The sequence below is a fragment of the Balaenoptera ricei genome, chromosome 7 (genome assembly GCF_028023285.1).
Source record: "Balaenoptera ricei isolate mBalRic1 chromosome 7, mBalRic1.hap2, whole genome shotgun sequence".
In the NCBI taxonomy this organism is placed as follows: domain Eukaryota; kingdom Metazoa; phylum Chordata; class Mammalia; order Artiodactyla; family Balaenopteridae; genus Balaenoptera; species Balaenoptera ricei.
Window position 1 is genome coordinate 2,069,299 of NC_082645.1, and position 23,252 is coordinate 2,092,550.

Consider the following 23,252-nt stretch of genomic DNA (forward strand, 5'->3'; position numbering starts at 1 on the left):
AGAAGCTGAGGGCTCATAGCTGCTTCAGCCTGAGCTGGTGACCACTCCAGGGCAGAGCGTCCCAGCGCCCAGAGAATCAAGTAGGTGAGAAGAGTCAAGGTTAATAAGGTGTGGATGTACCCCTGGGTGGGGGAGGGGTGTCTCTCATCACCCTAGATTTCTATTCCTGCTACTCTGAGAACACAAGTGGACCAGGCCTGGCCTGTTAGATAAGAGGTGATCCCTGGGCATCAGAATTTGGGTCAGGCCGTCGGAGACAGAGATCAATTCACCCTAGAAACAAGCACAGCATTGACTCGGCGAGTGACACCATTCGTGACGCAACTCCCGAGAAATCACAGACAGGCATGGCCCTGCCACGCGGGCCTGGGAGATGCAGCAGAGGCTGAGCTACAGACGGCTCTGGCTCCACGTGGTCCTCTCCCCAGTGACAGAGAAGCACCCAGAACGCCCTCCAGACCCCAGGAATGAATGCTGCGACTGTTTCACACGGGCTGCCCGGGCTATCTTCCAGGCACTACTTCTGAATGACCATATCCCAAAAGAAAGTCAGGAGTCTCTCTTCAAATCACCAGAACGAGGATGGGGGGGGGGGGGGGGATGCCATTTGAAAGTTCTTCTACTGTTGTTTAAGGACTAGTCAAACGAACAACCAACAGCAGCTGCATGTCAGAGACTGACAAACATTTTTGGCAAAGGACCAGACAGTAAACATCTTAGGCTTTGCACTCTCCGCAGCAACTACCCAGCTCTGGGATCGTAGCACAAAAGCAGCCACAGACAACACATAAACAACGGGGTGCTGGGTTCCAAACCCATATGAAAACAGGAGGATCCGGCCCAAGGCCATGGGAGTCCTGGGAAATTGTTGAGTCAAGGAGGGACACGATCGCACGAGTGTTCTAGAATGAACTATGGAGACTACTGAAAGATAGAGTCAGCACACTTTAGACGTTATGTGAAATAAATACTGGTACTGTCACGTTTCTCTGTCGTTACAGTTGTTATAAACAAATGGCAGTGTTTGTGTTTCAATGAAACTTTATTTACACAGACAGGCAGAGCTCCAAATATGACCCACAGGTCATGGTTTGCGGAACACTTCTGCTCTAGCATCTCAAGTCAGGAATTTTAAACTAAAATCAGCTACTACGATTCTTCAAACACCTGCCACAGCTAGCTACTTAAGACAAATTTGTAGCACATTAAGAGCCTCTGATTATACCAATATGGGATGGGAGAAGGAAGAGGTTTTTTTTTTTTTTTTTTTTGGTCTATTAACTGGATTCATTCAAACCAGACACAGGTCCCAGCCACAGAGGGTTAGCTCTTCACTGTTCCACAGCAGACATCCAGGCAGTGCTCTGTACCTGGGCTGCATCTGTGGCAGAAAAAAGAGACTGCAAACCAATGGCTCACGCATCCTCATCCCCACTCCACCAGCCCAGCTAAACCACTGTACATCCGGCAGTCTCCATACCTCCATCTGACACATAACGGCACCCACCAGCGCTGCCTGGCAATTGACATGCCCACGACTGCTAGTGATGGATTCCAGGGGAAGCACACATCATCAGAACGGCTCTCCAGCTTTCCAGGACTGGCTCTGGACTATACCATCTGGCTCAATCCCAGTTGTTGATACCCAGAGCTGAGAACCAGGGAGAACTAGCCTGGCAAATCTTAAACAATAAAGTCCAGTTATCTGCTTAAGGACTTCCCATAAGAAGATGCTGTTAGATGGGGTTTGCTGTTTCCAGGCTTCGTGCAGTGGTTCTCCAAGGTGGGGAGGAGGGAAGTTTTGCCCCCCAAGCCCGGAGACGTTTTTGATGCTACTGGCATCTAGTGGGTAGAGACACCAGAGATGCCGCTAAACGTCCTACAAGGTACAAGCAGTCCCCCACACACAGAATTATCCGGCTCCAAACATCAATAGTGCTGAGATGAGAACCTATGTCTGGGTAAGATTTCCTCGCATGATGATCCCCAAACCTCAAGCACTAATGCACAGTCCAATTAAATTCCCGAAACTCAGCTCCAAAGACCACTTTGATTGGCATGTCGAGTTGATTAGATGAAAGAGAAAAATACGTTAGACTTGCCAATGGGGCCGTTTGGTTGTTTCTTTGTTGTTTTTGAGGAGAAGAATTATTTTGCTAAGGTTCGTCTGTAAACGGAGGAAGTTGAAATAAATTTCTGTAGTTTCTCTGAGCTCCAAAGTCCTATGATTACAAGCATATACAGTGGTTCATATTCTAACAGACTACTCTGGGGTTTTTGGTATCTTTCTAAAAAACATACTGTCTCGGTCAGGCTGAAAAGCTAACACCACCAGATCATTGCTCTTTAGAGTGTGGAGGAAACCCACCCTGTGAGATGCTTAGCAGTACACAAGAAATAAAACCGGTCGAAACAACTAGAAAAAATAAAGTCTATAAATTTACCATTCATGTGGCTTCTTACTTCCCACGGTAAAGGTTTGAGAGAGACTGAGATAAACAGAAGGAGGAAGTTACTACAGGACTAGACCTCTTTCCCTCCAAATGTGTAACGTGGAATGCACTGAACCAGAAACTGAAAAACGGCATCTGTTTCACTTGTGACATTTACTTGTAACCCACTGGTAACACCAACGATGACAATTTGCTTTGTCTTTTTCTGGCAGTTTACCTATAATATTTGGGAATTATTACAGAAGATCGAAGTCAATGAGTAATTTAAAACGCACCCTCTGAAAAACTACCTAGCTGTTTTTCAAGGTCAGCTCTCAAAGAAGTCTCATTTTTTGATCTGTTAGATCGAAAAAGGTGACATTTTATTTAGACATATTAAAAACCAGTGCCTTACAAATCTTGAAGGAATAGATTAAAAGCAGACTGTGTGATCATTCAAATAGTAGGCACCGAAAAAGAATGTCCACATTGTATGTTAAAAGCAACCATTTCCTCCTTACCAAAAAAAATATATATGTATATAATTTTTATATCTATATATTTATAAAATTAAATTAATTAATTATATATATATATATATATAATTTAAAAATAACCAAGTTTCCTGGATCCTTTTGAAAAGAAAAAATGTATATGTAACATTGAGCATGATTTCCTATGTTTAAACTCAAGCTTCAACCTGTGGCTACACATTTTCAGGAATCATCATTTGACCTCTACATACTTCAAAGACCTTGAATGGGTCACAAAGTAGAACATCGAACTTTCCCACCTCGCCCAGCTCCACTCTTCTATCTGATTTATAGTATACCTCAGATCTCAAACCCTGAGGCCACTGAAGTCTCCATTCAATGACCAGAACTGTCACTGCACAGTAACCGAGGTCATCTTCTGTGGATCAAGTCCACTCCAATACTCGGTGACCACAGGAGGGCTGGGACTTGGATTCTCCAAAATACAGTCTGATCCAAATTTCATTTGCAATTTTCGTTTTGTATTTGTGTGTGTGTGTTTTTGTAAATATTTTATTTACACAAACATATATATACATATGTTTGTGTGTATACACATATATAGCAGAAAGATAGACACTGAGATGTTAATTGTGATCACTTTCTACAGTAGTAGATCTATATGTGATTTTCCTTTTTCTTCTTTTTTTTTTTTTGCTTGTCTACAGCTTCCAACTTTTCTATATTAAGTCTAACTTTTGCTGAAAGAAAAATAAGTAATACTCCATATGTGTATTTTTTTTCACTCAACCTCATTTCAAAACGGATTTCAAGCACCTGACAAAAAAAGCAACGAGTACAGAAAGATTTCTTTCAAAGCGAGGGCAACCGGACACAAGAGCAAGACACAACAGCGGTAAACTCTGAGGAAGCCAAAGGTTAAAGCTATCAGTCAGCACGTAAGCCCTGATGTCCCTGCATTACTGGCCAGAGAGAGGCACGCGTTCGGCTCTGAGTTTCTTGGCGGCCGTAGAACATTCTTCCCCACCCTCCTTACCTCACCCCCACCAGCCCTAATTAAGGTTTGTTTAGGGAATGATAATGAGAAGATTTTTCTGCATTCCCTGATCATGCCCCCAGATGAGATCATGCCGTCCAGCAAGGAGGAGGAGGCAGCTGCAGATACAACCAACAGAGCGCTAACCGGGAAGCCCCACTGCTCCTGGCGCTAAAGTGTCAGCGTGTACAAGAGGTCAGAATCTCCCAAAGGGCGTAGCTTTAACTTTCTAAAAGCGTCCCTGTGTGTGCAGTTTATCGCCATGAAGGTAGTGGTGAGGGATATACTCAATCCATGACCAAGTCTGAGAGCCTCTGGGGTCCCTTGGAGGCAAAGCCACGCTCGACGGAGGCGCCCCGGCACTGCAGCGCTTACCGTAAGCTGTCATGACCCCCGCGTAGGGCCCATCCACCACATTTCTGTTTTCTTCTGCCAGCGCCTTGATGTACCTCTTGCTGAGGTCCAGGATCTGTTCCCGAAGCATGGAGCTGCTCTCGGGCTGAGTCCTCTGCTGGATGGTAAAATGCAAGAGCATCATACCCCAGATAAAGCCAAAAGTCACGAGGAAAAAGCCCAGCTTCTGAGAGGACAGCTTCCACGGAGTAAAGAGAGCCATTGCTCTCCGGCAACTTCACCTGCCCTGGGCTCTTACAGTGTGGAAAGGAGACACAAGTTCATGGTGTAGGCTGGGCTTGTGGGTTTCTTCGTCTCACTCGGGCTCCTGCGTCAGCCGATTTCCTTTCCTCGTTTCCATCCTGCTGTGAAGAAGGGGGAAAGTTAGCAGAGTCGTTGTGGCAAAACACAGTGAAATAAACCAGAGCCTTGTTTTCACCCAAATAGCTCTAAAATGTGAACTTCCTTTTTTCTTAATCCGCCAGTTCCCTATCTTATGTTATGATTCGGGATCTGTAAACGGAGAGGGGAAATCTGGCTGGGTGACGAAAAGCTGTGCAAATACGGAGGGGGGAAATGTGTGCCTGCACGTGTTCACAGGTGTAGCGGGGCTGTTCCAGTCTGGACCAAGTTCAAAACAGGAAGCTTGTTCTGCAAGGTGGGGAGGAGATGGAAGGAGATTTCACTGAATGTCAGCAAAAACCCAAGTGGAGGGTGGAGTCCTATCACCACGGGGCACGTCTGTGCCTCTGAAACTTGAACTTACAAAGTCATCATTATGTGCTCTAGCAGGGATTAGAGCCCGCAGCTGGAGAGGTGAGCCAGAAAGTGGATGCCCCCGGCGGGTAATCAGACAAGGAAAGGGGAGAGAGCCCCCCGTATTACTTAAGCACGGCCAGCTTTCAGTAGCAGTGTCCACAGCTGAGCTGAATGCCTCGGGGCCACCAGGTGGCCTCGCCCCAGCACAGAGAGGCTATGCCAGGGGTACCCAGCCGTCTTTCCGTGCTAGCTACCACGAGTGAAAGCTGCACCGCACTCCTCACTTGCACACTTCAGCACAGGAAATGCGGGGCACACGATGGCCTGCTTTTCTGTGGTTCTCATTTTCACTCACACCATGGGACAAAATGCGAGGTTAAAAGCCATCGTTTCGATACGAATGCAGCCAGATCCTACCTGGTACCAGCACGGGCTGGACAACAAATGGCACCGTTTTTTAAGCAAAGGCTGAGCATGACCTCCTACGAGGAACTAACCCAGGATGTATTCAGAGTGTGCCTATGTTTCAGATCAAAGGATTCTTCTTCCTAAGCAGCCTAAGAAGAAATGACAATGGGATCCTGGGACAATTAGCTTTCAGCGTCTGCAGTGCAGCGGATCTGTGTTGGTCTTCCTCTCTCACTCGTTTCCTCGCCTATCAACAGAGGCATCAGTACCTGGTGGTACCTCTGCTGATAGTAAATGATAAATAAATTCTAGTCATGTCCCAGGCACTGTGATAGATGCTGTCTGTGCCTTAGTTCATTGAATTCTTGAAAGAGCCCTATACGGTAAGAACTATTAATACTATCATGTCTGTTTTATAGATGAAAAAACAAGGACACAGGGAGATTAACTTGGCAAAGGTCAGCCAGCTACGTGGCAGAGGAGGAATAATCTAGGGATAAGCCAGCCCAGGAGTCAGTAAACCACACCCTGCCTTCCTAGGCCATCCTTCCTCCCCAGTTTCTTTATGACCAAGAATGGTCTGTACATGCTTAAAGGGCTGTGAAAAGCAACAAAGAATATGTGACTGAAATCTTACGTAGCTCAAACGCCTGGAACATTCACTCTTGGCCCTTAACAGAAAAAGTTTACCAACTGCTGAATCCTAGGCCGGCGGTTCTCAAAGTGGGTCCCTAACTCAGCAACAGCGGGGAGCATCAGTGAGAGATGCCCATCCTCAGGCCCCACCCCAGACCAACTGAATCAGCAACTGGGGGCGGTGGCGGGGAGGGGTGTCCAGCATCCTGTGTTTCAATCAGCCGTCCAGGCGATTTTTTGTTGTTGTTTTTTTTGGCTGTGTTGGGTCTTCGTTGCTGCGCGCGGGCTTTCTCTAGTTGTGGCGAGCCGGGGCTGCTCTTAGTTGCGGTGCATGTGCTTCTCATTGTGGTGGCTTCTCTTGTTGCAGAGCACGGGCGCTAGGCGCACAGACTTCAGTAGTTGTGGCACGTGGGCTCAGTAGTTGTGGCACGTGGGCTCAGTAGTTGTGGTTCGCGGGCTCTAGGGCACAGGCTCAGTAGTTGTGGCACACGGGCTTAGTTGCTCCGCTGCATGTGGGATCCTCCGGGACCAGGGCTCGAACCCGTGTCCCCTGCATTGGCAGGTGGATTCTTAACCACTGTGCCACCAGGGAAGCCCGTCCAGGCGATTTTGATGACCACTCAAGTTTGAGAGCCCTGGATGCAGGCAGACGGATGCCGTCACGATGCCACGCCACCGCACTGGCAATCAATGCGGCGGGGGCTCCCTCTAGCCCCCCTTTAGCACATAAGTTCCTCTTGCCCATTACTCTCCACTGTGATGTTCCTCCCCAGTCTGAAGTTGTAAAACACTTGTCTGTCTACCTTGCTTTTTTTACCAGTTTCTGTGTAGGATCCATGACATCCTTTAAGAGACTCCCCCGCTTATGTTCTCAGAGACAGAAAGTGGCCCAAGGGGCACAAATAAAATACCTGTGGACTGAATGAGCTTGTCACCCAGGCACTGTGGCACCTCATTCAGCCCCTCTAACGTGGACCAGATAAAAGGCACCTGCCATCCACTCCTTCTACAAGGATACACTGAGCAAGGACCCACTTGTTGTCATCAGGCCCTGGGGACTGAACTGGGAACAAGACAGTGCTCCCACCCTCAAGGGGCTGACGCTTTAAAAGCCACCCCTCTAACCGGCGCTGCCCTTAGTTCCCCAGGAAATGTCTGCACTTCCTTTTCGATAACCCACACCAGTTAGCTGATGTCACCCCAGGGCTGAAGGGATTTTCCCAGAGCAATTAAACGAGGTGCTGTACCAAGAAAGACAGTCTCTGGTAATTTTCTTTTGTTATTTTAGGAGACAGCCGCATGTGCAGACAGGAATTACCTGTCAGCTTTCAGACAGGAAGCCCTGCTCCGCTTCCTCGATGAACCCCCCTGAAGAAGCTGCTCAAGGCTGCAAAGTTTAAGCAAAGGGAAGACCAGGCTCAAGAACTGAGCAAGGACCCAGTACAAGGTGGCGCACTTCTCTGCCTTGGCCTTGGGGACAGTCAGGACCACCCAGGTGGTGCATTTGAGGGGCAAAAGGATGGTCAAGAAACCCAGTCGTGGTTAAATTTTTCCAGCTCAGAGACATAAAAATTTGGAGTGAAAATCTCTAAGTTCAGAGCACAGTTCTGACTATTGAGGGCCCAGATATTAAGTGACTACAGAACTGCCAGAAATATTCCTTTCTCCAATGGAATCCAGAGTTTGAAATAACAGCATCTATATCAGCACACACACACAGAATTAAATTGGAATCCATCTCTACAATTCCTACTAGAAAGAAAGAATTTAAAAAGACTTTTCAAAATCATCATTAGGGAGACATCCCTAACTGCAACAGTAACAGGACAATAATAGGACAGTAATCCATACCAGAGGGTGTTGGTGCCATGAAGGGACTTAATGATAATTATCAGTCATGGCCATGATATTAATCAAGAGGCCACAGAACAATAGCCATCAAAATGTTGTCAGTCGGGCTAAAAATCTGCCTGCCTCCTGATCTCCTAACAAACAGCTGGATCCTCTCCCAAACTGGATTCAGTAAGGCACAAAAAGGGCTACACAGTATATCTCAAAAGGTCTTGTTGCCAACCAGAGTAGTGACAGCCCAGGGCCATGGCTTCATCTATCCTCGTCCAGAAAGAAGTTTGTACCGAGTCTGTTCCTAATATGTTAAGCTTCTAGATTCATCACGGCCACTAACCACCCTAATATGCATCTCCTCTATTCTTGTACTTGTGAGCAGCGAGCACTTCCTCCCTTCCCATTCACTCCTCAACAAAATGTGATCAAAGATCTGGGGCAAGGAAATGCATCTTAATTTCAAAAATAAAAGTATATGAAAAGACACTCAACATCATTAGCCATTAGGGAAACGCAAATCAGAAGCACAAAGAGATACCAATTCCCATCCATCAGGATGGCTATAATCAAACAAGACAGATAAGAACAAGTGTTGGTGAGGATACAGAGACATGAGAACCCTATATATCCTGTGGGTGGGACTGTACAATGGTGCAGCCGGTGTGGACAACCGTCTGGCACTTCCTCAAATGATTAAACAGACAGTTATCATATGACCCAGCTAACTCCACTCCTAGGAATTCTCCCGAAAGAAATAAAAGCATGTGTCCACACAAGAACTTATACATGAACGTTCACAGCAACATTATTCATAATAGACAAAAAATGAAACAACCCAAATGGTCATCAACTGACAAGTAGATGACCAAAATGGGGCAAACCCATACAACGGAGTTCTATTCGTCAAAAAAAAAGAAATGAAGCACTGATACATGCTACAACATGGACGGTCCCTGGAAACATCATGCTAAGTGAAAAAAGGCAAAAAGGCAGTCACAAAACACCACATATTGTATGATTCCATTTATACGAAATGTCTCGAATAGGCACATCTCTAGAAGTAGAACTTAACAAGAGTAGTTTCTTAGGGCTTGAGAGGATGGGAGAACTGGGAGGTGACAACTAAGGCCTGCCAGGTTTATTCTGGGTGGTAATGAAAATGTTCTAAAATGGACTGTGGTGATGGACGCACAATTCTGTGGATATTCTAAAAAAAAAAAAAACAACAACACTGAATTATATACTTTAAATGGGAGACTTGGATGATATGTGAAACATATCTCAATAAAGCTGTTATGAAAAAAAAAGCAAGCAAGCAAGCCCACCTCCCAAGTTGGGGTAGGAGGAGAAGCTGAACTTGGACACAGGCAGATAAGCCTTGGGGGCGCACTGTGGCCCCAGCGAGAAGCCACCCTTCCCCCACTGCCCACAGCACAGCCGAGGTAAGGTTGTGCCCTTACTAACGGCTGACCACAGGCCCAGCACCAGAAGGAAATTACGCAGAGAAATGTGCCACCCCGTTTACCAGACACAGCTGCCCTTCCCAGCTCCGGATCAACCTCCCGGGCCACCCTCTGAGGCAAGACCTGCTTTGCCTGCCAGATGCCAATTTCTCAAACCACTTGGGGATGCTCTCAAAAACAGCCCCATACCAACGGGGTCAAAGCCGGACTGATGAAGCAGTGAAGAAGTTCCTTCAGAGGCCCATCCACCATCCTTGGAGGACCACTTCTTACATCAGGACCTGTGTCATCGGAGGATGGATGAGGCTGGAAATGCCCGTCCCTTCAGGAGCGATGTCAGCCCCAACCGGAGAGATGTGATCTTTTCCTCACTTTCCACAGGACAATCTCGACACAGCCTGCCGGTCCCACATTCCCATGGGTAGCACTGCTTGAACTTAGTCATTCACACACCTCTGCTGTCCTACTACGGACCACCCCATCTTCCCAACTGTCTTTAGATGGTGGCTGTCAGGGCCTACCTCTCGCCTCACCCTGGGCAGCAACATTCAAGAAATCCGAATTGCGTTCGCAGCCGCCGCCGTGCGGTGGTCGCTCTCCAACGCCGGCGCCGCCTAGTCTAGCTCGCCGAGCTCCAGCCGAAGGGGAAGAGGGTAAGGGAGGAGGTCTCTATACACCATGGCTCGTACAGAGCCGACTGCCCGCACATCCACCGGTGGTAAAGCACCGAGGAAGCAACTGGGTACGAAAGCCGCTCGCAAGAGTGCGCCCTCTACTGGAGGGGTGAAGAAACCTCACCATTACAGGCCCTGCTGATTCGCAAACTCCCCTTCCAGCGTCTGGCGCGGGAAGTTGCTCAGGACTTCAAAGCAGGTCTGCGCTTCCAGAGAACAGCGCTTGGTGCTTTGCAGGAGGCCGGCGAGGCCTCTCTGGCTGGCCTTTTTGAAGACACCAACCTCGGAGCTATCCATGCCAAATGTGCAACAATTATGCCAAAAGACATCCAGCTAGCGCGCCGCATACATGGAGAACGTGCTTAAGGATCCACTCAGACGGGAAACATTTCATTCTTTAAAAAAAATATATTCTCTTCTTCCTGCTATTGGTAGTTCTGAACGTTAAATATTTTTTTCCCACGGGGTCAAAAGGTACCTAAGTATATGACTGTAAGTGGAAAAACAGGGGGCGACAGAAATCAGGTACTGGTAGTTTTTCCATTTTCATGTGTGTGTGAATTTTTAATATCAATGCAGGGACATGAAGCATTAATGCAAGTCAAAATGTTTCCGCGAACAAGTTTCAGCAGTTCAACCTTATAACAATGATAAATAAACCTGTTAAATTTTTCTGGACAGTGCCAGCATTTGGATTTTTTTTTAAAACAGGTAAATTTCTTATTGACTGAAACTAAATGGTGTTTGTAGCGTTTTTATCATACAGTGGATTCCATCCATTCACTATAGTTTTCTAACTGAGGTGTCCTACATGCAGGTACATATTTTGAATGTTGTCCGTCTTCTGTGCTGTTCCTGTAAGTTTGCTATTAAAATACGTTAAACTATAAAAAAAGAAAGAAAGAAATCCTGAGTCTGCTGTGCTCATCCACGTTGCCTTGGAAACCCCACCCGTCTCACAACTGAACCCCACATCCTGCCTAACGCCTCCCCTGGTTCCCTGGACTGAGGAGGGCTCATCCTGCTTGGGGCTCTCCCAGCAGTGCGTGCTCCTCCTCAAGAGCTTACCTACTTGCTCTGTCGGACGATCTCTTCTTTCACTTCTCCGTAAGCTCTCTAAAGACAGGAAGTGCCAGGAATGGGACTGCCTTGTACACCGGGGACGGTCATTATGTGTTTGCCAGATGAGAAAACAGGCTGATGGGGATGAGATGATGAAACACCAATGAGCCGTGACCTCCAGGGCCACCTCCTGGTGTGAGCCACAGAGAAGCCAGGCACCCCGAGACTGTAAGTTAACCTCACCTTTTGGGAGTTTTTAACCCTAAGATCTGTCACATCGCAGTGAAGGATCATTATGCCCTTGACTAGATGGGGTTAAACTAAAGGGGAGATGGTGGTAGATGGGTACTAAAAGGGGAAAAAAAAAAAAAAAAAGGAAAAACAGCTTCAGAAGATAATTCTAGAAGGCGCAGTGACTGTGGGACCAAAATGATGTCCAAGACAAGGGATGAGAGGGGAAACAAGTTGAGGGGAACTCTGGAGGAGGCTGTTGGTTTCATCACTGGGTATCCGAGATGGTGACAGGAAAAGATGAGAAGGGTGATGAGGGGGAACTGAATGAACTCCTGCATCCAAGGCCTGGAAACCTCTGATCCACAGCTAGTCCCGCCCATCAGCATCGGCGGGATCCTAGGCAAGTCTGTCTCAGGTTCTGCCTAAGTAAAATGGGGAAAGTTGGAGAACCACAGAACATTGTTAAGCTAGATGAATAGGGGGGTGACTGATCCTAGTTACTGGTTTTCGAACTGTGTTCCGAAGGACTTCAGGGTCCCCAGAGACGTTTCCGAGGTTCCACAAATGTTTTACTTTGAATTTTGTTTCCGTTGTTTAAAGTATCTTCTCTTAAAACAACTGGTTAGGAAAAGTCTTATACTATAGAGATTCTCAACACAACTTCCACATACCTCTGTAGGTGGAGTTTGAACTTTGAAATCCTACGCTAATTTGCTCGGGAAAATTAATGCTTGGCAGTGGTCTTGTTTGCTTATTTGTTTTATAAAATTCAGGTCCACATATCTACTCATGTAAAACGGCACGGCAGCAAACACTATGAGACCCTGATTAAATGCTAGATGAGGGTCAGTCATAAACTGTAAGTTTCAAAGACATTTGTCTGATCACTCCTAATTATAAGTAGCAATAACAGTCTTTAGAGAATGCTAATGACTCAACTCTGAAACAATTTCCTACTACTTCTCTTTCCAGCCTCAGCACAAATTTACATTAAGAGCAACTTAAGAGTGCTTGGAACACTGTGTTAAAACAAAAACACTAGCCATTAACATCTGCTATCAGGGTGAATCTGGACTTCCACTATTTTGCAACCAAAATGCGGCACAGAAATCAACTGTGTGCTAACCTTGACGTGCGTGCACACCATCTCACCACTCCCGACTCTGCTCACCAGAGCAGCTCACTGGCCTCGTCATCGACTTTAAAAGGAAGTAGGATAAATTAAAATGTATAAAGTACCTTCATGCAGACTGGGACACTACATGAGATCTTGCTTAGGAACAAAGTAACCAAGTACAAACTCTTGATTCACAGAGAAGGAAACGTTATGTTTTCCAACTAGAGTCAGAATCAAACCGTAACTCAAGTCCTGCTTCCTGATCCGATATGGGCTCCACCACACCAAGCTGCGTCTCTCAGCTGCCTGCAGAAGCTCAAAATGGAAGCGACTTATCAATATGAAACACCAAACAGAACCACAGTCTGGTGACAGTAAGGAACCGTGAGTCTACTGCGATGTCCCATCAACCTCGAGGAGCTGGGAGAATCAGCAGACGAAAGGAAGAAAAACATACATTCACGGAACTACTGGTGCAAGGCAGGCAGATGGCCTAGGCTGGGGTGGGGAGTCTTGCTCTAAATATGGTGTCTTCTGTTGTTAAAAGGAGAAACTGAGCAGGAGGGAAGGACAAGCAAAGCAGCCTTTTCTTCCGAAATAAGCCCAAATTCCTGGGAAGATGCTAGAGGCTAGATGCTCACTCCCTGGACGGCTCGGTGCCACCAAACTGAAGCCAGCGCTCAGACCCGCTCGGCAGCAGCCGTCAGACCCGCTCGGCAGCAGCCCCCGGACCCGCTCGGCGGCAGCCCCCCGACCCGCTCGGCGGCAGCCCCCCGACCCGCTCGGCGGCAGCCGTCAGACCCGCTCGGCAGCAGCCCCCCGACCCGCTCGGCAGCAGCCCCCCGACCCGCTCGGCAGCAGCCGTCAGACCCACTCGGCAGCAGCCGTCAGACCCGCTCGGCAGCAGCCCCCAGACCCGTTCGGCAGCAGCCCCCCGACCCGCTCGGCAGCAGCCCCCATCCGAGGCGTGAGTCCCTGACAGCTGTGCTAGCCATGAGCTCTCCTCCCAGCCTGCGGCGCAAAGGAGCCCAGGAACCAGCGGTGGTGGGGATACTGCTGGAACACGTATGGACGGGCCCCTTCTCTTCCACTTTCCTGACTCGGTTCTCTGACAAATTCTGGGCCTTTATAAACAGGAAAAACACATTCGAAGTGAAAAAACAGCCTGTTCTTTTTAGAACCAGCTAAACAAGTCTTATCTTGAGTCACTAACCAAAAGACACCCGCTAAAACAACACACCTTTGCTATTCTCAAGACCCGGGGGGGGGGGCGGGGGGCTGCTTTCTGATGCCTGGGTCTTACACGCCCCATCCCTTTTCTTTTCTTTTCTTTTCTTTTTTGAAATTTATTTATTTTTTTATACAGCAGGTTCTTATTAGTCATCCATTTTATACACATCAGTGTATACATGTCAATCCCAATCTCCCAATTCATCACACCACCACCACCTCCACTGTTCCCCCCTTGGTGTCCATACGTTTGTTCTCTACATCTGTGTCTCAACTTCTGCCCTGCAAACCAGTTCATCTGTACCATTTTTCTAGGTTCCACATATATGCGTTAATATACGATATTTGTTTTTCTCTTTCTGACTTACTTCACTCTGTATGACAGTCTCTAGATCCATCCACGTCTCTACAAATGACCAATTTCGTTCCTTTTTATGGCTGAGTAATATTCCATTGTATATATGTACCACATCTTCTTTATCCATTCGTCTGTTGATGGGCATTTAGGTTGCTTGCGTGCCCTGGCTATTGTAAATAGTGCTGCAATGAACATTTGGGTGCATGTGTCTTTTTGAATTACGGTTTTCTCTGGGTATCTGCCCAGTAGTGGGGTTTCTGGGTCGTCGGTTCATCCCTTTTACCTTTGAAGTGATCAAACCAAGACAGTCCTGTGCCCAGCCTGCATTTATTAGGCTGCACTTGCATTCTTGGTGTGGGCGGGGAAGGGAAACAGCCAGCCCTGCCCAGCTGAAGCAGGACCTCCTTGCAGTCACCCTGCTTTCCAAGTGTAGTTCAGGGCTCCATAACTGGCATCAACAGCTAAATAAATTTTCAAACACTGCAATAAGGCTAACGACTCTGTATCCAGAACAGGCCTTCCTTCCCGCCCCCCCTATTCCATCCCACCCTCAACTCCCTCCCAACTGTCCTCGGGTCACTGTGCGTGTGGCCATGACCACTAGGGGGAGCAGAGGGGCAGGGAAAACAGCTGGAAACACACATGGATGAACTGTATTCTGACTCTGCCTCTCAGGCAGGAGGCGTGCACCTTATTGGCAGGTGGACAAAAGAGAAAGGTGACAAAGGAGTGAGAAGGAAGCTGTCACTTCTGGATAAGAATCTTCCCATGTTCTGTAAGTTTCATTTACCAGGCTCACAGGTTGTTCACAGTTGACAGAATTTCCCATCAACAAAAAAAATGAAACCACAGCAACTCTAAGAATTCTGAAAACGTCGACTAAACCAAAACAAAAAGCACGGGTCCCTGAAAAATGAAATAAATCCATTTAATCCAGGGTGTCTCGATTCTTGGCACAATTGACATTTGAGGCCAGAGCATCCTTTGTCCCAGGGGGCTGTCCTGCGTGTGGTAGGACGTTAGGCAGCACCCCTGTCCTCTAGCTACCACACGCCTTCAGAGACAGATGCCATTAGAACCCGCCACCACCAACTGTGACAACGTAAATGTCTCCTGACATTGTCAAGTGTTCCCTAAAGGATAAAAGCACCCAGGTTGATAACCACTGCTTTAGCCCATCAGCAGGACCTTATCCACCCCATAGGATGAGGCTCAGGGAAGGCCAGCCCATTGGACTAGATCGCAGGGCAAGGAGAAGCAAACCAAGTAAACTCAGGAGCCAGTCACCAGCCCTGAAGACGTGCAGGCTCAGAGCCCTGAGCTAAGACCAGAGGCCACAGAGAGACGAGAGGGGCGTCAGGAATAAAGATTCCTGACGCTGTCCCAAGCTGACTGACAGGTGAGTCTCATTTTCTCCCACATCCTTCAGTGCCAACACTATCCTGGCACGCGCCAAGGAGTTCATGCCTGGGCTGGCTATGCCCCCATGTACTAATTAGTATATGGCCTTGACGCTCCACTCCACAAAGATCCTAGTCTACAAATCAAGGTACAGGGAAGAAGGCTTTGAGAAGACAAAAGCTGGATGATGCTACATCAGACAGTCTTAAATAGAAAAAGATTGTCATCTGGCTTCCAGCCCAGGAAACCATGAACACACATTGTGACAGGTCGATAATGACTCTCTAGGAAGAAAAAAGGAATGGTCTGTGAAAAGATCACATGGTGTGTAAATTTGTTAGGTAGGTCTCCTTGATGTTGGATGAAAAACTCCAAGATGTGCTTCCACTCAGAGCCAAAGGACAGTAAAGCCACAAAGGAATTTTATGGTAAGTACAAAATGCACCTTTTTCCTCTGAGGATCAGACTTCTGGCAACTCCTTATATGTAGAAAACACCCACAAATGACAACAGGCTCCAGATGGCCCCAGTAACAAAGAAAACCAGAGTCACAAAAATCATCAAAATTACTTCCAAAAAGTAGGACAATGCCCTGAAGATAAAGCTCATTATTCAACAAGTGCTCCCTGAACCCTACAAGTCAGTCACCCCAGGACCCCACTCTTCCACCTGGAGAGGAGCACATGCTGGGGTTGGTACTGTCTGCAGGAATGGGACAGCCTTCCAAGCACAAGATCTGATAAAGACCAGCAGGTTAAAAGTTTTTAAAAACGAGCTGGCGGGGACTCCCCTGGTGGCGCAGTGGTTGGGAATCCGCCTGCCAATGCAGGGGACATGGGTTCGAGCCCTGGTCCGGGAAGATCCCACATGCCGCGGAGCAACTAAGCCTGTGCGTCACAACTACTGAGCCTGCGCTCTAGAGCCCACGAGCCACAACTACTGAGCCTGCGCTCTAGAGCCCACGAGCCACAACTACTGAGCCTGCGAGCCACAACTACTGAAGCCCACACGCCTAGAGCCCGTGCTCTGCAAGAGAAGCCACTGCAATGAGAAGCCCGCGCACCACAACGAAGAGTAGCCCCCGCTCGCCGCAACTGGAGAAAGCCTGCACGCGGCAACGAAGACCCAACGCAGCCAATAAATAAATAAAATAAAAACTAGCTGGTGAGTGAGAAGATGAGCACACACACGCGAACATGCACACACCATCAGCAGAAGCGGCCCCTCAGAGGCTTATCAAACGTAAATGGTTTAATGAATTTCCCATCACTTCTAAAACGGGGTTATAGCAAATCCCCATGGAACGCAAAGCCCAGGCTCTGGCAGAACCTGGGTCATAAATGCCCCAAGTCTGAATTTTCTTAGGGAGGAACTCAACCATCAGATGCTTACTTGTCCCTTAATTTATAAATGAAGGTCAACTCTACCAATACTGCCAATACCTGGTCACAAGCCATAGGAGTACACAAATGATTAATATCTCAAGATTAATATCTCTGAGGCGAGCTCCCTGCCCTCAGAGTTAAGGATTGCCTAAATCCAGGCCTCTCAACCGTGATACACTTAAGAATCACCTGGGCTCCTTCTTTTTTAAAAAAAAAAAAAAAGACAGCTGCCAGGTCCCACACCTGAAGATTCTGACTGATTAACTTGGTCTGAGGTGAGGCCCGAGCAGGGGTATTTTTATTGAATACATAGGCAGACATGAAAACTATTACATTCTTGGAAAGATGTCCTTTCTATCATGTCTATGGATCCTATCTAGTGGGATCCAAAACATGGTCTACCCCAGTATTTAAAATGATAAACTCTCTACTCTGGACAAACGCAGTCGAACTGGCTTATTAGACAATCTACATGCAAGGCACTCTGGTTTTCTCCTTAAAGACTCATGTGCTGGTCTTCTCAGACCAATGAATGCCCAAGAAGCCCTGCCCAAGGAGGCAGTCTTTCAGGAAGAGCTAGTCCACTACAGAGCCCTGTTAGACCTCTACGCCATGGAAGGACTTGTTGGACTGTTAGGGCTTTTATTAACCTCTCCTTGGCACTTGGCTCCAAAGATGAGAGATTAGCTGAGGCTCAACTAATGGCCTCAGTGTCTACCAATGCATCTAGTAACCAGCGCCTCTATAACCTTGCTACTCAAAACCTGGCCTGCAGACCAGCAGCACTGAAATGAACTGAAAGACTGTTAGAAATCTCAGGCCCAATCCCAGACCAACCGAATCAGAACTGGTATTTAGAACACGATCCTCAGGTATTTGTTTGCACGTTCAAGTTTTGAGACGCATTGTTTTTTATCTCATCCAGAATACTAAGAATGAGGGCCAATCGGACACTAATCTCCAGTGGGGGTGATGGAGAATATGGCACAATTCTTCTCCTTTTCCTAATGTGCAAAGAACTTAATGATTTGGTATTACTTCGGAATAAACTGGAGGCATGTCAGGAAGACCGGCTGTCTTATAGACACTCTTAGAGTTACTGTAGGATGCATCCCGCTGAGACGAGAATGACATCTGCAGATGGCAGGGTTTTATCACTGTGAATTAGGAGTGCTTATAAGACAACCGGCCATGCTTTCTAACTGCAGGATTTTGATCCATTTTGCTAAAATCCAAGACACCGTTTGGATCCATGTCTTCCGACTTTAACTCCGATATAGCAAATAACTCTATACAACGAATCACTCTATGCAGCTACCCATCATATACTCTGTGCTGCTCAAAGTTAGGCATCATCAGGGGGTTACTGGGCTTTTGTTGTCTTTTAATTGCTCAAGTGGCTCAGTTTAGAAAACCTGCTTAAGGGTCCTGACTACTGTCCTACATGACTTCAAAGTGAAACAACCTTCAACTCAGGTAAGCATCCTTATCAGGGCCTTAATTTTGCCTAAGATGATGTGAACCAATATTTAAGTTTCTAGAAATGCCTCTAATTCTGATATCTTCCAGGGCATATAACTAACTGACTTTATGGCCACTGAAAGCCTTTCAAAGCTTTGCTGAAAGAAACTATTTTTGAAAGATGACTTCAGTTCTTTCTGAAAGAAACTATTTGAAGGATGACTTAATCCATCTACTGTTCTACATCGACTTTGCCCAACCTTTTGTAACAAACAAGCTCCTTTAACAGTCTTTCTTTCTCTCACACACATACGCATAGGCACACATACCTTAGGAACTTTCTAATCCTTTCTTAATTCCTATTTCATTTTTGAAACAAGATATTACAGTTTATGAAGTTCATTCATTTTGATACCATCTTCTGTTCATGTGCAAAATGATTAATGACAAATTACCTTTTACCCATTTAGCGTGTAACACACAGCATCTAATTAGGTAAGAAACAAGTATGACTGGTCAACAAAATCAATTTCACAATTACAGTCTTATTAGTATACATGTTGTGTGGGGACCCAACGTCTATTCAAAACCAGAGAGCAATCTAATTACCGGCCCCAGCATCAAAACTAGACAGGAAACAGCCCAATGTTTGGATTTCTTGTATCTGAATTTAAAAACAACAAATCAAATGGTTTATAAAAGGGAGGACTCTTTACTTCCTCTGGACACATTTTCATGCAGAACGTGTGCTCCATTTCCCAGGAAGAACCACAGAGGAGACTATAACTGCTCTTTCATCAGTGTTCACAGGTCTTCTTGGGGAGGAAGGACAGCATCTCAGCCGTGGTGAGGGGAGGTGGGGCATGCCTGCTGGGTTTCCTGCCCTCAGGAGGTGCACTCCCCCTTTCCCTGCCCGCAGGAGTCAAAGAGGCGGGGCTCCCTTACCCAGCTGAGTCCACCCAAGGCTTCCTGGCAATCACCAGGGCAACTGTGTACATTTCTATCTAGGATGGCTCAGAAGTCTTGCACCCAAGACCCATCTTCCAACTCAGCTTCACTCTAATAAAGCTGGTTCTGTAATCTTCATCTGGCTTCTACTATTCTCTCTACTTCAGAACCGAGAAGGGAGGAAGGGTGTGATTAACTGGCATCTCCAATCCCCCATAAGTTTATTTTCTAAGTTTTCCATGTTTTGTTTCTAAGTATCAGGATGAGACAGGTGGTTTCCGGCAGCTATTTGAAAGCATTTCTCCACAAATAACACATTGCAGGTGTATGAGTCTTTAATTCTAATAAATTAAAAAACAAAATGACTATCACAGTCAAAATATTTTCTCTAAATATTGATTTTTTAAAAAATACTGTAAGATATGCCAAAAGATTTCTGATCAGATGAATCCAACTTTTGGCTAGAAGGGAAGATAATCTGGAGGAAAATCGGCAGAATTATCAGTAAAATGCTCAATAATTTATACTTTGCCCTGAGTGTTCCTAATGCATCGTGTCTGTAACCAACAGTCCATTGGGGATATACAGAAATATTTTTATAACATATCATTTCCCAAAACTTCCTGGGTTGCTGGTCCAGAACTACTAACCACAACGCAAGCTCTTGATAAATGCTGGCAGGCTTTCAAACTCTTCCATCTTCAAGTGGGATCGGAGATCATATATGTAAATATCTATTGTATTTAATGACTTTGAAAAATAGAAATGGTGAAAAGGACATCACCGCCATTCAGAATGAAAGCCCAGGGCATGAGAACCATCACACGGCAACTGCTGCTCTAGACATTTCCAACCTCTGGATTCGGCCTGACCCCAGATGACATGTCTTGGAAGAAATCTTCAAAGCAATGTATATATTTGACCTAAAATAGAAAGCAGTAAAAAAGGAAACGGCCAGATAAAACATATCTCTGGGTTTACTGTAAACCTGGCAAAGGTTTTCCTCATTATTCTTCTTGTATTCAGAAGGACCAAGAGAAGAAAGTTCTCTTTCATCTTAGTATCATCTGGGCATCTAGACAACTGGTTGGATCTTACTCAATGACACGGTAAAAGGTAACTGACATTGCTTCCCCCTTCAAGAGAGTGGCTAGGAAAAGCCAAAATCACGGTCCCCTTCCAGGAAGTAAATTGGTGTCTATTTTGTGTTTAAACCTCATTCCTGACTCTAAATTTCCTCTTATTTTCTCCCTGCCTCATCTGTTTCCCCTTAATTTTTTTATTTTTAATTTTTTTTATTTTTGGCTGTGTTGGGTCTTCGTTGCCATGTGCAGGCTTTCTCTAGTTGCAGCGAGCGGGGGCTACCCTTTGTTGCGGTGTGCGGGCTTCTCATTGCGGTGGCTTCTCTTGCTGCGGAGCATGGGCTCTAAGTGCACGGGCTTCAGTAGTTGTGGCACGCGGGCTCAGTAGTTGTGGCTCACGGGCTCTAGAGCGCAGGTTCAGGAGTTGTGGCACACGGGCTTAGTTGCTCTGCGGCATGTGGGATCCTCCCGGACCAGGGCTCGAACCCGTGTCCCCTGCACTGGCAGGCGGATTCCCAACCACTGCGCCACCAGGGAAGTCCCTCCCCTTAATTTTAAACGTATTTTTATCTTCCTGTATTACATATTTTAATCCTTTTTGAAACATACTGTAAGTAATTAATTAAACAAAAAGGAACAAAACAACTATAGCACATAGAATAATGGTCCTCCAAATATGTCCACATTCTCATCCCCAGAACCTGTTACATTACATGGCAAAGGGGGATTATGGTATCGGATAGAATTAAGGTTGCTAATCAGATGACCTTAAAATAGGGAGATGATCCTGGCTTATCCCGGTGGGCTCACTGTCATCAAAGGATCCTTAAAAGTAGAAAAGGGAGACAGAGGGTAGGTCAGAAGGATACAACAGTCTCTCCTCAAGAACTCTCAGACTGTGTCCTAAGTTGTTTGCATAAAGCCAAGCATATTGATGTAACAAGTCTAGTCATTTGGTTTCTCCTGGTGACCTTTGGTTCTACTCTAGTGGTGAGAGATCAGGAATTTTAGAAGTCAGGAGGGCGTGAATGAAGATGACAGCACAGAAAGTAACTGTAGAAAAGGACCATAGTTTAGGGCCATTTGGTATAAGTGCCAGCAGCCTCTCAGGAGGGCCTGGGAGCGCCACTCTACAATTCTGACCAAAACTGACCTTCACAATAATGACACTGCACCACGTCACTCATTAACAAGATGTGATACAGAATTCTGGGATATTTCTCGATAAATTCATATAGCTGAGCTTCTCATTTATAGATAAATGAGGCACGGATGGGGGGTGCAGAGGGAGGGAAGACTGTATGGTGAGATGTGAAAAGCACAGACGGGGTCAAATGTCACATGTGCTGACCACGGTGCTTCCCTGCTGGACCCTGGTTGCTACCCAACTATCCACTCTCTAAAGGCAGGGCTGTCCTCATCCTCACTGCAGTAAGAGCTGGCCGTTATCACTGTAGCACACATCCTCTCAGCTGATGAGGTCCCCATTTAGAGCGGGGGGAAACTGAGGTATGAATGACCAAGCAATCTGTTCGAGGCCACACAGCTACCAGGTGGCAGAGCTGTTGAAGGCCCCAGCCATCAGGCTTAACCACGGCTCTCAGATGCCTCAGCATCTATCAGAGAGCCTCACACCTCGAAGGCAGCTCACTGATGAATAAACGGAGTGAGTCTGCAAAAAACCAAAGGGATTAAATCACTTGCTGGGCCCATGACAATAAGCACTTAATAAATATCAGCTGCTTTCCACCGAGTGTTAGGGTTTTCCTCCAATTTCAAGGCAACCCTGTAAGGCAGCTCTTTTCAAATGAGGAGCTGGGGAGATATATAATAATCATCTGGAAAATTTTCAAAACATTTAGCCCTGGGCAGAGCTCTCCCTCATCCTCCTCCCCTAAGTGTGCTTTAGTCATCCTGAGTTGGGCTTCAATTTGGGGATTAGAAAAGAAAACAACTTCCCAGGTGATCCGGCAAACACCCACTCCTATCCCGACCCAACTCCCACCCAGCAAAGCATCTCTGCTACGAGGTGTCTTGTCTCTCACGACAGGGAGGAGAACCCAGAATGGGCTGAGTGTGGAGCCTCACGGTGGAGACTTCATTTCAAAGGTTATGAGGAGGCACAACTAAAATGTATGTGATCAGCAAAATAATTACAAATATTAGAGCTGGGCATCCAAGTATATGGCAAGGGCGTAAAAACACACACACACCTTACACTGCAGAGGCTATCCTGAGGAAAATGGCAGATTGCTAACACATGTTACCAGTTTAGAACGAGATTACACTCTTACTATGTATTTTTTCTCATGCAATTCCATCAAAGCGATGTTAAGGCGGCATTTTCGAGTATTTTCTACAGAACGAAACCAGAGAAACTGACTAGAGCACAGAGACCCCCGTCAGACAGACATGCACAGAAGCAGCACGCTGCGTGCCCCCTGTGCTTCCACACGTTGTGGAGAAGACACCGAAGGTTCAAGAGATGGTCCCTGCCCTTAGAGACGAGTGCCACCTCCACCAACCCTCCCACACAGCCGTGCAGAACACGCGAACTCAGGGCTCTCTCCAGGGCACCACACCAGGGGGTCCCAGAGACTCAGGAGATGGAGAGAAGCCCCCCAGAGGTTTCAGAGACCCTGTGATGTAAACTGGGTCTCTTCCCTTCATTTTCCCTCATTTTTTAAGCTCCAACTAATGCCAGGCTCCAGGCTAGACATCGGGGGATAAAGGATGAATAAAAGTTCTGTAAGCTACTGACTGCAAGCTGCAAGCTTGAGGAAGGGTACACAGCAAGAGAGACACCCAGTTTCTCTGCAGTCCTGGGGACCTGG

The 23,252-nt window shown here is 46.6% G+C and overlaps 1 protein-coding gene and 1 pseudogene across 7 annotated transcripts in view; one reads left to right on the plus strand and one right to left on the minus strand.

Moving 5' to 3' along the window:
• Positions 1 to 23,252, minus strand: part of MGAT5 (alpha-1,6-mannosylglycoprotein 6-beta-N-acetylglucosaminyltransferase) — a 363,475-nt gene that overhangs the window by 225,648 nt on the left and 114,575 nt on the right. For 5 of the 7 annotated variants that reach the window (XM_059927612.1, XM_059927614.1, XM_059927609.1 and 2 more), the window contains one exon: positions 4,338 to 4,720. In XM_059927612.1, coding sequence (XP_059783595.1) covers positions 4,338 to 4,578 — 241 coding nt within the window. In that variant the 5' untranslated portion in view covers positions 4,579 to 4,720. The remainder of the gene's footprint in view (positions 1 to 4,337; positions 4,721 to 23,252) is intronic. The other 2 variants (XM_059927613.1, XM_059927611.1) reach the window with 1 other exon arrangement.
• Positions 10,145 to 10,506, plus strand: LOC132368435 (histone H3.3-like; annotated as a pseudogene).